The sequence below is a fragment of the Oncorhynchus tshawytscha genome, linkage group LG22 (assembly GCF_018296145.1).
Source record: "Oncorhynchus tshawytscha isolate Ot180627B linkage group LG22, Otsh_v2.0, whole genome shotgun sequence".
In the NCBI taxonomy this organism is placed as follows: Eukaryota; Metazoa; Chordata; class Actinopteri; order Salmoniformes; family Salmonidae; genus Oncorhynchus; species Oncorhynchus tshawytscha.
This window is the reverse complement of record NC_056450.1, coordinates 44,000,495-44,014,833: the sequence shown is the minus strand read 5'-3', so window position 1 is coordinate 44,014,833 and position 14,339 is coordinate 44,000,495. Positions and strand designations below refer to the sequence as shown.

Sequence of the window (14,339 nt, the reverse complement as noted above, 5' to 3'; positions counted from 1 at the left end):
TTGAAGCCTGAAATGTGGCAAAAGGTCGCAAAGTTCAAGGGGGCCGAATACTTTCGCAAGGCACTGTATGTGGAGTGGTTGAAAAACAAGTTTTAATGACTCCAACCTGAGTGTACGTAAACTTCAGACATCAATTGTATAACAGTAACTTTCCCAAAATGTCCAGGTTTTCCTGAAGTCCTGATTGGAGGATTTCAGAAGTTCTGCTTATCCCGATTCCAGACATCTTCCAATAGGGTTTTCTGGAAAAACCAGGAGATTTGGGGAATGTAACAAGATTTTTGGGAAAGTTACCAGCTTTTCTCAACTATATATATGACAACATAATTACTGTCCCCCAGACATCTGTAACACCACATCCTAAGACTTCATGTGAAAGAGGTGAAGGAGAGATGCATTTACAATCCACGATAAGCAAGCAGGAGGCAAATCATTTATCTAAATCTCAGTCAAATATTTTTACAACCAAAAAATTAAATAAATCATCTACAATAAAATATAATGCAAACATGATATGATATAAACAAAGTGGAATAGTATAATGTTAACATAGTGGTGCGCTCCTCATATTACAATACATCACTATAGCCTCTAGGTGGTGCTAACAATCCATTCTGGTTTGTAGAGAGGGTTGATATGAGGAGATGTTTGATGTAGCTGCTGTCTGGTTTGTAGAGAGGGTTGATATGAGGAGATGTTTGATGTAGCTGCTATCTGGTTTGTAGAGAGGGTTGATATGAGGAGATGTTTGATGTAGCTGCTGTCTGGTTTGTAGAGAGGGTTGATATGAGGAGATGTTTGATGTAGCTGCTATCTGGTTTGTAGAGAGGGTTGATATGAGGAGATGTTTGATGTTGTTGTTACTTGCATATCCATTATAAAAAAAGTTGTGATGACAATGATTATGTTGAAGATAATACCACTCACTATGATATAGATCCAATATGATAGTGGACCTCTGTAGGCAATGGTGTTAGGTAGGTAGAATCATGGGTATGATGAGGTCAAGAGGTGGGATAACAGGTCATTGGGTGGTGCAGTGGTCAGGGAAGTTTCCCAGACATAGAGGTCAATTCCCAGGTTTTCTAGAAATCCTGGTTGGACAAATTCTGGAATTACAAGTAAATAATCCAGGAAACCTCTAAACAGGATTATCCATCATCTACAGGTCAAGACCTCTCAGCCTGTTTCCTGTCAGTCTGTGTCCCACCAAAACCTGAGACGTCTGCAGGTCAGGTTTAATCCAGGGACTGTTGTAGGTGGCCCTCTGTGGCTGTGTGCTGCCCCAGGGGCCTGGGGTGTGGGATGCATGGTTGGCCCGGAGCCATGACTGGGTGCTCCAGGGGTCTCCTCTCTGGTCTCTGGGGTCTTGGGCTGTGGAACCGAAGATGCTAGCTGCAGACAGGCTGACCTGGTCAGAGAAGCTGTCTCCGGAGGTGCCTGTTGCCCCTGACTCTGCATTAGACAGCTCAGCCTCTCCATCCTGCAGCGGCTTGAGGAAGGAGAAGGGAACTCTCTCTGCAGGTCTGGAATCCTCCACCTCCCTCTCTCTCTCCCTCCTCCTCCTCCTCTCTTCCCTCTTACCTTCACCTGTGTTTCTGATGGGAAGCTCCTCTGTCTCATCTCCCCTCTCTCTCCTGTTCTTCTTCCCCTTACTCTGCATTTCCCTGCTCCTCTGCTGTTTTGACCTCTGTTTGGACTCACTGGGCCTCACCTCCTCCTCCTCCTCCTCTACTTCCTGTCTGTTCTTGGGTAAACTCTGGGTGCGTTTCCCGTTGTCCTTATCCCCTAAACTCTCACCTCTGTGACTGACCACCTGACCCTCCTCCTCGGGCCAATCCAGGTCTGTGTCAGGAGTACCTCCTCCTCTTCTCCTCATTCCCCCCAGACTACCTCCTTTACTCTGCCTCTCCCCTCCTCTATCCAGCCTTTCACTCTTCCTTGGCAGAGAGCGCATCGTATCTACTGCAGCCACACCCGCATCCTCTGGGTAGAGAGAGAAGGAGACTGATCTGGGATCATGGTCTGAGAGAGAGAGGGGGGGGCGAGAGGGGGATGAGAGGGCAGAGAGAGCAAGAGAGCAAGAGAGAGGTCAGAGAGAGAAAGGTCAGAGAGCGAGAGAGAGGGGGAAGAAACATATTCAGAAAGAGGGGTGGGGTGCAGAGGGAGAGGTGATAGGGAGTTAGTGGGAAAACACAAATTAGAAACCAGATCCAAGTTTGAAGTAAAACAAGTGACGATGAGATGCGATGAACATGTAGAGAATAGCAAGCCTCGTGGCCTTCAGAATAGAAACACCAAGTCTGTTCATTTCATTCTCTTTGTTTCAGCAAGCCTAAGTACTGTAAATAATCACTGAGATAACACGACTGATGTTTCTACTGAAATACAATGATTATGGAGGCTGAACAACAACTTTTATTAAATTATATCTGGGTTTATAAAATTCTGGACATTTTTCCAAAATTCCCTGGTTTTCCCTAAATCCTGGTTGGAAGATTTTTTTGAATTGCAAGGGAATAAGCATGAAATCGGGAAAACATCCAACCAAGATTTCTGGAAATTTTGTGAAAGAGACAGAGTTTTTTTCAAACCTAGATCTATCACAACTACACTTTGTGATAGTGTACTGTTGGATCCTATATGAATATGAGTGGTATATAAATATATGTCTATTCCATAGGTCTGGAGGTACGACTCCCTGTGCATGGAAACGATGTCCAAGAGCAAATAAACATGAACATAAGAGACAACCCTGCCGTTTACCTCTTGATAATGTAACTCAGGACCACAAGAATATGTGGTTCAGACTGTATGGTTCAGTTGGGAAGAGTGTGGCACTAGCAACACTAAGGTCATTGGTTCAATTCACGCAGGGATAACAAGGTCTACTAAGTGGCATAGATCAAGATGAGTGGTTCTAGAACAGAAATCAAAGAGAAGAAGACTAACAGGAAGGGATACCAACCGCGTATTCTCTGTTCTGCCGATGACATAAAAACAAGGCTCTCCCTGCTTAGAGTTGGTCATACACAGAGACAGGCTGGAGAGCTCCACTGAGAAGGAGGAGGGACATAAAGAGGAGAGGGAAAGAAAGGGAAGGGACAGAACAAAGAAGGAAGGAGACCACATGTACGGTCAGGAAAAAGAGAGAAATAGGAAATAAGAAAGTCAGGAAGATCCAACACTCTGAGAACTGAGACACTGAGACTGAGACATTGAGACATTGAGACTGAGACATTGTCCAGGATGGACACTATCCAGAATGGGTCAATAAAGGTCACCAAGAGACCAATCAGGGTTTTAGATGCTGTCTAATGTTCTAGCAATAGTCATGTCCTTCACCGAGACGCACAAACAGTTTACATCCCAAATGGATCTTTGTTAGGTTTCTGTTATGTCTCACCCACCTCCCCGCCCAGTCTCTTACCATAGTCTGGGACGTATCCTTCCTCCCTGTCTCTTACCATAGTCTGAGACGTATCCTCCCTGTCTCTTACCATAGTCTGGGACGTATCCTTCCTTCCTCCCTGTCTCTTACCATAGTCTGAGACGTATCCTCCCTGTCTCTTACCATAGTCTGGGACGTATCCTCCCTGTCTCTTACCATAGTCTGGGACGTATCCTTCCTTCCTCCCTGTCTCTTACCATATTCTGGGACGTATCCTTCCTTCCTCCCTGTCTCTTACCATATTCTGGGACGTATCCTTCCTTCCTCCCTGTCTCTTACCATATTCTGGGACGTATCCTCCCTTCCTGCCTGTCTCTTACCATAGTCTGGGACGTATCCTCCCTTCCTGCCTGTCTCTCACCATAGTCTGGGACGTATCCTTCCTTCCTGCCTGTCTCTCACCATAGTCTAGGACGTATCCTTCCTTCCTGCCTGTCTCTCACCATAGTCTGGGACGTATCTTTCCTCCCTTCCCTGTCTCTTACCATAGTCTGGGACATATCCTTCCTCCCTCTCTCTTACCATAGTCTGGGACGTATCCTTCCTTCCTGCCTGTCTCTTACCATAGTCTGGGACGTATCCTCCCTTCCTGCCTGTCTCTCACCATAGTCTGGGACGTATCTTTCCTCCCTTCCCTGTCTCTTACCATAGTCTGGGACATATCCTTCCTCCCTCTCTCTTACCATAGTCTGGGACGTATCCTTCCTTCCTGCCTGTCTCTTACCATAGTCTGGGACATATCCTTCCTCCCTCTCTCTTACCATAGTCTGGGACGTATCCTCCCTTCCTGCCTGTCTCTCACCATAGTCTAGGATGTATCCTTCCTTCCTGCCTGTCTCTCACCATAGTCTGGGACGTATCCTTCCTCCCTCTCTCTTACCATAGTCTGGGACGTATCCTTCCTTCCTCCCTCTCTCTTACCATAGTCTGGGACGTATCCTTCCTTCCTCCCTCTCTCTCTCTTACCATAGTCTGGGACGTATCCTTCCTTCCTGCCTGTCTCTTACCATAGTCTGGGACGTATCCTTCCTTCCTGCCTGTCTCTTACCATAGTCTGGGACATATCTTTCCTCCCTTCCCTGTCTCTTACCATAGTCTGGGACATATCCTTCCTCCCTCTCTCTTACCATAGTCTGGGACGTATCCTTCCTTCCTGCCTGTCTCTTACCATAGTCTGGGACGTATCCTTCCTCCCTCTCTCTTACCATAGTCTGGGACGTATCCTTCCTTCCTGCCTGTCTCTTACCATAGTCTGGGACGTATCCTTCCTTCCTGCCTGTCTCTTACCATAGTCTGGGACATATCTTTCCTCCCTTCCCTGTCTCTTACCATAGTCTGGGACATATCCTTCCTCCCTCTCTCTTACCATAGTCTGGGACGTATCCTTCCTTCCTGCCTGTCTCTTACCATAGTCTGGGACGTATCCTTCCTTCCTGCCTGTCTCTCACCATAGTCTGGGACGTATCCTTCCTCCCTCTCTCTTACCATAGTCTGGGACGTATCCTTCCTCCCTCTCTCTTACCATAGTCTGGGACGTATCCTCCCTTCCTGCCTGTCTCTCACCATAGTCTAGGACGTATCCTCCCTTCCTGCCTGTCTCTCACCATAGTCTGGGACGTATCCTTCCTTCCTGCCTGTCTCTCACCATAGTCTGGGACGTATCCTTCCTTCGTGCCTGTCTCTTACCATAGTCTGGGACGTATCCTTCCTTCGTGCCTGTCTCTTACCATAGTCTGGGACATATCTTTCCTCCCTTCCCTCTCTCTTACCATAGTCTGGGACGTATCCTTCCTTCCTGCCTGTCTCTTACCATAGTCTGGGACGTATCCTTCCTTCCTGCCTCTCACCATAGTCTGGGACGTATCCTTCCTCCCTCTCTCTTACCATAGTCTGGGACGTATCCTTCCTTCCTCCCTCTCTCTTACCATAGTCTGGGACGTATCCTTCCTTCCTCCCTCTCTCTTACCATAGTCTGGGACGCATCCTTCCTTCCTGCCTGTCTCTCACCATAGTCTGGGACGTATCCTTCCTTCCTGCCTGTCTCTTACCATAGTCTGGGACGTATCCTTCCTTCCTGTCTCTTACCATAGTCTGGGACATATCTTTCCTCCCTCCCTCTCTCTTACCATAGTCTGGGACGTATCCTTCCTTCCTCCCTGTCTCTTACCATAGTCTGGGACATATCTTTCCTTCCTCCCTCTCTCTTACCATAGTCTGGGACGTATCCTCCCTTCCCTGTCTCTCACCATAGTCTGGGACGTATCCTCCCTTCCCTGTCTCTTACCATAGTCTGGGACGTATCCGTTTCCTTTCTTCAGTACCAGGTGTATACGATGTCCCCCTCTTCTTATCTGCTCTACGGCCTGGCTGTGGGTCATTCCTGTTGTACTGTCACCATTTATCTCCACCAGCTGGTCACTCACCTACACAACAGCAATACAATACGGGTTAAACAACAACTACCACACAAACACACATACCCAGATGACTGTCTCACCTGTATCTTGTGGCTGCGCGAGGCAGGTCCTCCCTCCATCAGTCCCAGGACATACAGGCCCATGTTGTACTCACTGCCCCCCCGTAGACTGAAGCCAAAACCTGTAGGACCTCTCTCTAGGTCTACACTATAGTAACGCTGGTCCTGCTGCTAGAAGGAGAGAGTTAGAGAGGACAGAAAGATGATACTATCGCTCTGGGATTGACCGGGCAATTGTAAATACACCAAATTATTAGAGAGGAAATTATCTGACATGATGGACACACAAAACAACTATGAATAAATAAATAATGCACATACAAGCCTCACCTTGGGCCTCCGTCTGTGGCTTTTCCTTGTCCTGCCGTCAGCCTCTAACTCTGGGCCTTCTGACAGATTAGAGGAGTCTAAGGGAAGACAGATTAGAGGAGTCTAAGGGAAGACAGATTAGAGGAGTCTAAGGGAAGACAGATTAGAGGAGTCCAAGGGAAGACAGATTAGAGGAGTCCAAGGGAAGACAGATTAGAGGAGTCCAAGGGAAGACAGATTAGAGGAGTCAAGGGAAGACAGATTAGAGGAGTCCAAGGGAAGACAGATTAGAGGAGTCCAAGGGAAGACAGATTAGAGGAGTCCAAGGGAAGACAGATTAGAGGAGTCCAAGGGAAGACAGATTAGAGGAGTCCAAGGGAAGACAGATTAGAGGAGTCCAAGGGAAGACAGATTAGAGGAGTCCAAGGGAAGACAGATTAGAGGAGTCCAAGGGATTAGACAGGGAAGACAGATTAGAGGAGTCCAAGGGAAGACAGATTAGAGGAGTCCAAGGGAAGACAGATTAGAGGAGTCCAAGGGAAGACAGATTAGAGGAGTCCAAGGGAAGACAGATTAGAGGAGTCAAGGGAAGACAGATTAGAGGAGTCAAGGGAAGACAGATTAGAGGAGTCCAAGGGAAGACAGATTAGAGGAGTCCAAGGGAAGACAGATTAGAGGAGTCCAAGGGAAGACAGATTAGAGGAGTCCAAGGGAAGACAGATTAGAGGAGTCCAAGGGAAGACAGATTAGAGGAGTCCAAGGGAAGACAGATTAGAGGAGTCCAAGGGAAGACAGATTAGAGGAGTCCAAGGGAAGACAGATTAGAGGAGTCCAAGGGAAGACAGATTAGAGGAGTCCAAGGGAAGACAGATTAGAGGAGTCCAAGGGAAGACAGATTAGAGGAGTCCAAGGGAAGACAGATTAGAGGAGTCCAAGGGAAGACAGATTAGAGGAGTCCAAGGGAAGACAGATTAGAGGAGTCAGGGAAGACAGATTAGAGGAGTCCAAGGGAAGACAGATTAGAGGAGTCCAAGGGAAGACAGATTAGAGGAGTCCAAGGGAAGACAGATTAGGAGTCCAAGGGAAGACAGATTAGAGGAGTCAAGGGAAGACAGATTAGAGGAGTCCAAGGGAAGACAGATTAGAGGAGTCCAAGGGAAGACAGATTAGAGGAGTCCAAGGGAAGACAGATTAGAGGAGTCCAAGGGAAGACAGATTAGAGGAGTCCAAGGGAAGACAGATTAGAGGAGTCCAAGGGAAGACAGATTAGAGGAGTCCAAGGGAAGACAGATTAGAGGAGTCCAAGGGAAGACAGATTAGAGGAGTCCAAGGGAAGACAGATTAGAGGAGTCCAAGGGAAGACAGATTAGAGGAGTCCAAGGGAAGACAGATTAGAGGAGTCCAAGGGAAGACAGATTAGAGGGGAAGACAGATTAGAGGAGTCTAAGGGAAGACAGATTAGAGGAGTCTAAGGGAAGACAGATTAGAGGAGTCTAAGGGAAGACACGAAAGGTAAAGGGGCAATGTGCAGTTTCTTACATACATTTTTGGGGATTTGGGGAAATTCATGATATGAACCCATTGATTCTTGAAGAATATAACTTCTAAATGCCTCATGAGCTTAGTTCATCTGTTGTACCCCATCAGAACACAAAACATGAACTTGTTTAACTTAAATGTTTGTAGTAAAAGTAAATGTAAACAAAACACTAGAGCCTCAACACATGGTTAAAACTATCATGTTGATAACATGAATGGTCAGTCCTTGCATCCATAGCTCAGTCTATGAATTTGAGAGTGGGCAGGTAGCCCAGTGGGTAGAGTGTTGGACTAATAACCAGCAGGTAGCCTAGTGGTTAGAGTGTTGGACTAGTAACCAGCAGGTAGCCTAGTGGTTAGAGTGTTGGACTAGTAACCAGCAGGTAGCCTAGTGGTTAGAGCGTTGGGCCAGTAACCGAAAGGTTGCTGGATCGAATCCCCGAGCTGACAAGGTAAAAAACTGTCGTTCTACCCCTGAACAGGCAGGTAACACACTGTTCCCCGGTTGGCTGTCATTGTAAATAAGAATTTGTTCTTAACAATAAATTATCAAGGTCACCCCCTCTCCTAGGGAGGGTGACATGTAACTAGATATCGGTATGTGTATAACTATATATAACTAGATATCGGTATGTATACAACCAGATATAGGTATGTGTACAACCAGATATAGGTATGTGTACAACCAGATATAGGTATGTGTACAACCAGATATAGGTATGTGTACAACCAGATATAGGTATGTGTACAACCAGATATAGGTATGTATACAACCAGATATAGGTATGTATACAACCAGATATAACTAGATATATAACTAGATATATAACTAGATATATAACTAGATATATAACTAGATATATAACTAGATATATAACTAGATATATAACTAGATATATAACTAGATATATAACTAGATATATAACTAGATATATAACTAGATATATAACTAGATATAACTATGTATATAACTAGATATAACTATGTATATAACTAGATATAGGTATGTATATAACTAGATATAACTAGATATAGGTATGTATATAACTAGATATAGGTAGGTATATAACTAGATATAGGTTTGTATATAACTCACTGGGGTTAAGTCTTGGTATGATGGTGAGCCTGAGTGTGTTTCCGGCCCGTCTCAGTATCTGTGCCAGGTCTCTGTGAGGCAGGGTGACAACGGACCGCCCCTCCACTGCCTCTAGCTGGTCACCCGGCTGGATCTGACCTGACCGGGCCGCAGGGCTGCCCCGACGAACAGTCACAAACCTATGGGACAGCATGGGCGAGGCTGGAGAGAGGCAGACAGAGGGAGAGAGAGTTTAATCAGTATTGTCAGTCGTTAACCGTGTTAACCGGTGAAGAGTTACGGTATGGTATATGGAGTACTACAGTATATCAATAACTCTGTTTCTCTCTAGGTATCAGGAAGGACATGTAAACATAATGAAGGAAAACGTATGAAAACTGATGCAGTCACTACTGTAGTGACTCTGGATAAGAGAGTCTCCTTAATGACTCACTACTGTAATGACTCTGGATCAGAGTCTGCTAAGTGACTCACTACTGTAGTGACTCTGGATAAGAGAGTCTCCTTAATGACTCACTACTGTAGTGACTCTGGATCAGAGTCTGCTAAGTGACTCACTACTGTAGTGACTCTGGATAAGAGAGTCTCCTTAATGACTCACTACTGTAATGACTCTGGATCAGAGTCTGCTAAATGACTCACTACTGTAGTGACTCTGGATAAGAGAGTCTCCTTAATGACTCACTACTGTAGTGACTCTGGATAAGAGTCTGCTAAGTGACTCACTACTGTAGTGACTCTGGATAAGAGAGTCTCCTTAATGACTCACTACTGTAGTGACTCTGGATAAGAGAGTCTCCTTAATGACTCACTACTGTAGTGACTCTGGATAAGAGAGTCTCCTTAATGACTCACTACTGTAATGACTCTGGATCAGAGTCTGCTAAATGACTCACTACTGTAGTGACTCTGGATAAGAGAGTCTCCTTAATGACTCACTACTGTAGTGACTCTGGATCAGAGTCTGCTAAGTGACTCACTACTGTAGTGACTCTGGATAAGAGAGTCTCCTTAATGACTCACTACTGTAGTGACTCTGGATCAGAGTCTGCTAAATGACTCACTACTGTAGTGACTCTGGATAAGAGAGTCTCCTTAATGACTCACTACTGTAGTGACTCTGGATAAGAGAGTCTCCTTAATGACTCACTACTGTAATGACTCTGGATCAGAGTCTGCTAAATGACTCACTACTGTAGTGACTCTGGATAAGAGAGTCTCCTTAATGACTCACTACTGTAGTGACTCTGGATAAGAGAGTCTCCTTAATGACTCACTACTGTAATGACTCTGGATCAGAGTCTGCTAAATGACTCACTACTGTAGTGACTCTGGATCAGAGTCTGCTTAATGACATAAGGGTTCTATCTGGGTTACAGACTGGAGCAGGGGAGGTTCTAGAATAGAGACAGGGTTCTATCTGGGTTACAGACTGGAGCAGGGGAGGTTCTAGAATAGAGACAGGGTTCTATCTGGGTTACAGACTGGAGCAGGGGAGGTTCTAGAATAGAGACAGGGTTCTATCTGGGTTATAGACTGGAGCAGGGGAGGTTCTAGAATAGAGACAGGGTTCTATCTGGGTTATAGACTGGAGCAGGGGAGGTTCTAGAATAGAGACAGGGTTCTATCTGGGTTACAGACTGGAACAGGGGAGGTTCTAGAATAGTGCCAGGGTTCTATCTGGGTTATAGACTGGAACAGGGGAGGTTCTAGAATAGTGACAGGGTTCTATCTGGGTTATAGACTGGAACAGGGAGGTTCTAGAATAGAGACAGGGTTCTATCTGGGTTATAGACTGGAGCAGGGGAGGTTCTAGAATAGAGACAGGGTTCTATCTGGGTTATAGACTGGAGCAGGGGAGGTTCTAGAATAGAGACAGGGTTCTATCTGGGTTATAGACTGGAGCAGGGGAGGTTCTAGAATAGAGACAGGGTTCTATCTGGGTTACAGACTGGAGCAGGGGAGGTTCTAGAATAGAGACAGGGTTCTATCTGGGTTACAGACTGGAGCAGGGGAGGTTCTAGAATAGAGACAGGGTTCTATCTGGGTTACAGACTGGAGCAGGGGAGGTTCTAGAATAGAGACAGGGTTCTATCTGGGTTACATACAGGAGCAGGGGAGGTTCTAGAATAGAGACAGGGTTCTATATGGGTTACAGACTGGAGCAGGGGAGGTTCTAGAATAGAGACAGGGTTCTATCTGGGTTATAGACTGGAGCAGGGGAGGTTCTAGAATAGAGACAGGGTTCTATCTGGGTTACATACAGGAGCAGGGGAGGTTCTAGAATAGAGACAGGGTTCTATCTGGGTTATAGACTGGAGCAGGGGAGGTTCTAGAATAGAGACAGGGTTCTATCTGGGTTACAGACTGGAACAGGGGAGGTTCTAGAATAGTGACAGGGTTCTATCTGGGTTATAGACTGGAACAGGGGAGGTTCTAGAATAGTGACAGGGTTCTATCTGGGTTATAGACTGGAACAGGGGAGGTTCTAGAATAGTGACAGGGTTCTATCTGGGTTATAGACTGGAACAGGGGAGGTTCTAGAATAGTGACAGGGTTCTATCTGGGTTATAGACTGGAGCAGGGGAGGTTCTAGAATAGAGACAGGGTTCTATCTGGGTTATAGACTGGAGCAGGGGAGGTTCTAGAATAGAGACAGGGTTCTATATGGGTTACAGACTGGAGCAGGGGAGGTTCTAGAATAGAGACAGGGTTCTATCTGGGTTACATACAGGAGCAGGGGAGGTTCTAGAATAGAGACAGGGTTCTATCTGGGTTATAGACTGGAGCAGGGGAGGTTCTAGAATAGAGACAGGGTTCTATCTGGGTTATAGACTGGAGCAGGGGAGGTTCTAGAATAGAGACAGGATTCTATCTGGGTTATAGACTGGAGCAGGGGAGGTTCTAGAATAGAGACAGGGTTCTATCTGGGTTACAGACTGGAACAGGGGAGGTTCTAGAATAGTGACAGGGTTCTATCTGGGTTATAGACTGGAACAGGGGAGGTTCTAGAATAGTGACAGGGTTCTATCTGGGTTACAGACTGGAGCAGGGGAGGTTCTAGAATAGAGACAGGGTTCTATCTGGGTTACAGACTGGAGCAGGGGAGGTTCTAGAATAGAGACAGGGTTCTATCTGGGTTACATACTGGAGCAGGGGAGGTTCTAGAATAGAGACAGGGTTCTATCTGGGTTACATACAGGAGCAGGGGAGGTTCTAGAATAGAGACAGGGTTCTATCTGGGTTACAGACTGGAGCAGGGGAGGTTCTAGAATAGAGACAGGGTTCTATCTGGGTTATAGACTGGAGCAGGGGAGGTTCTAGAATAGAGACAGGGTTATATCTGGGTTACAGACTGGAGCAGGGGAGGTTCTAGAATAGAGACAGGGTTCTATCTGGGTTACATACAGGAGCAGGGGAGGTTCTAGAATAGAGACAGGGTTCTATCTGGGTTACAGACTGGAACAGGGGAGGTTCTAGAATAGAGACAGGGTTCTATCTGGGTTACAGACTGGAGCAGGGGAGGTTCTAGAATAGAGACAGGGTTCTATCTGGGTTACAGACTGGAGCAGGGGAGGTTCTAGAATAGAGACAGGGTTCTATCTGGGTTACAGACTGGAGCAGGGGAGGTTCTAGAATAGAGACAGGGTTCTATCTGGGTTACAGACTGGAGCAGGGGAGGTTCTAGAATAGAGACAGGGTTCTATCTGGGTTACAGACTGGAGCAGGGGACAATAGTAAATAACCTAGCTTGTATCCCTGCTCCTCTAACAGTAAATAACCTAGGTTGTATCCCTACTCCTCTAATAGTAAATAACCTAGTGTTACGAATCCCCTTTTGGCCCGACAGTCTAGGGGGGATGGTAATGAGACCCGTAACATAACTCATGCAAATTATAATTGTGACAAAGTAAAAGTGTGAACGAAATAACTACGATAACTGAAATTATACCGTCAAACTCAGGGTTTATTGTAAAACACACGGTAATGGGGGGAGCAGGAAAAGGGGCTGAGCTGGACCCAAGGAAAGAAACAATAAGCATCCAAAACACCCCTAAGCTAGACTAGCCTACTTTATCAGCTAACTAACTAACCAAAAATACAGTGGGTGGTCCACCCAGTTCTAACTAGTGTATTTAACAAAGTTCACCTACGGGTAGTGTATGCCCATGGGCGACTTGTCTTGGTTTCCCCCTTTTCCCACCAGCAACAAACAAACACCATAACCAAAAACAATACTCACAGGAGATGACAAAGTGATTTGGAGGTGTTCAAACAAAAGAGAGGTTAAGACACAAAGAGAGAGTGAAACACAGAGACCTACATACATGGCATTTACAGAGAGATTGAGCTCTAGAGCAAACAACTGATGGGGTTTTTAAACCAAGGGAAAGGAACTGTGATTGGGTAGGAAACAGGAGGAGGTGTGTCTTCTGATTGATGATTGATTGTTGACTGATTGGGGAGTGATGATGTTCACCTGTGAGCGGAGAAGGAGAGAAAAGAAACACACACAGGATACTTGTATCCGTAACACTAGCTTGTATCTCTACTCCTCTAACAGTAAATAACCTAGCTTGTATCTCTACCTCTCTAACAGTAAATAACCTAGCTTGTATCTCTACCTCTCTAACAGTAAATAACCTAGCTTGTATCTCTACTCCTCTAACAGTAAATAACCTAGCTTGTATCTCTACCTCTCTAACAGTAAATAACCTAGCTTGTATCTCTACTCCTCTAACAGTAAATAACCTAGCTTGTATCTCTACCTCTCTAACAGTAAATAACCTAGCTTGTATCTCTACTCCTCTAACAGTAAATAACCTAGCTTGTATCTCTACTCCTCTAACAGTAAATAACCTAGCTTGTATCTCTACCTCTCTAACAGTAAATAACCTAGCTTGTATCTCTACCTCTCTAACAGTAAATAACCTAGCTTGTATCTCTACTCCTCTAACAGTAAATAACCTAGCTTGTATCTCTACCTCTCTAACAGTAAATAACCTAGCTTGTATCTCTACTCCTCTAACAGTAAATAACCTAGCTTGTATCTCTACTCCTCTAACAGTAAATAACCTAGCTTGTATCTCTACCTCTCTAACAGTAAATAACCTAGCTTGTATCTCTACTCCTCTAACAGTAAATAACCTAGCTTGTATCTCTACTCCTCTAACAGTAAATAACCTAGCTTGTATCTCTACTCCTCTAACAGTAAATAACCTAGCTTGTATCTCTACCTCTCTAACAGTAAATAACCTAGCTTGTATCTCTGCTCCTCTAACAGTAAATAACCTAGCTTGTATCTCTACTCCTCTAACAGTAAATAACCTAGCTTGTATCTCTACTCCTCTAACAGTAAATAACCTAGCTTGTATCTCTACCTCTCTAACAGTAAATAACCTAGCTTGTATCTCTACCTCTCTAACAGTAAATAACCTAGCTTGTATCTCTGCTCCTCTAACAGTAAA

At 45.3% G+C, this 14,339-nt stretch overlaps 1 protein-coding gene across 1 annotated transcript in view; it reads right to left on the bottom strand.

The window, feature by feature from the left end:
- Positions 1 to 419: 419 nt before the first annotated feature.
- LOC112239557 (membrane-associated guanylate kinase, WW and PDZ domain-containing protein 3) overlaps positions 420 to 14,339 on the bottom strand; it is an 80,792-nt gene continuing 66,872 nt past the window's right edge. Inside the window, exons 13-17 of the mRNA XM_042303594.1 lie at positions 8,872 to 9,072; positions 6,258 to 6,334; positions 5,949 to 6,098; positions 5,736 to 5,874; positions 420 to 2,025 (exon numbers count right to left, since the gene is read on the bottom strand). Of these exons, the coding sequence (XP_042159528.1) occupies positions 1,163 to 2,025; positions 5,736 to 5,874; positions 5,949 to 6,098; positions 6,258 to 6,334; positions 8,872 to 9,072 (1,430 nt within the window). The 3' untranslated portion in view covers positions 420 to 1,162. The remainder of the gene's footprint in view (positions 2,026 to 5,735; positions 5,875 to 5,948; positions 6,099 to 6,257; positions 6,335 to 8,871; positions 9,073 to 14,339) is intronic.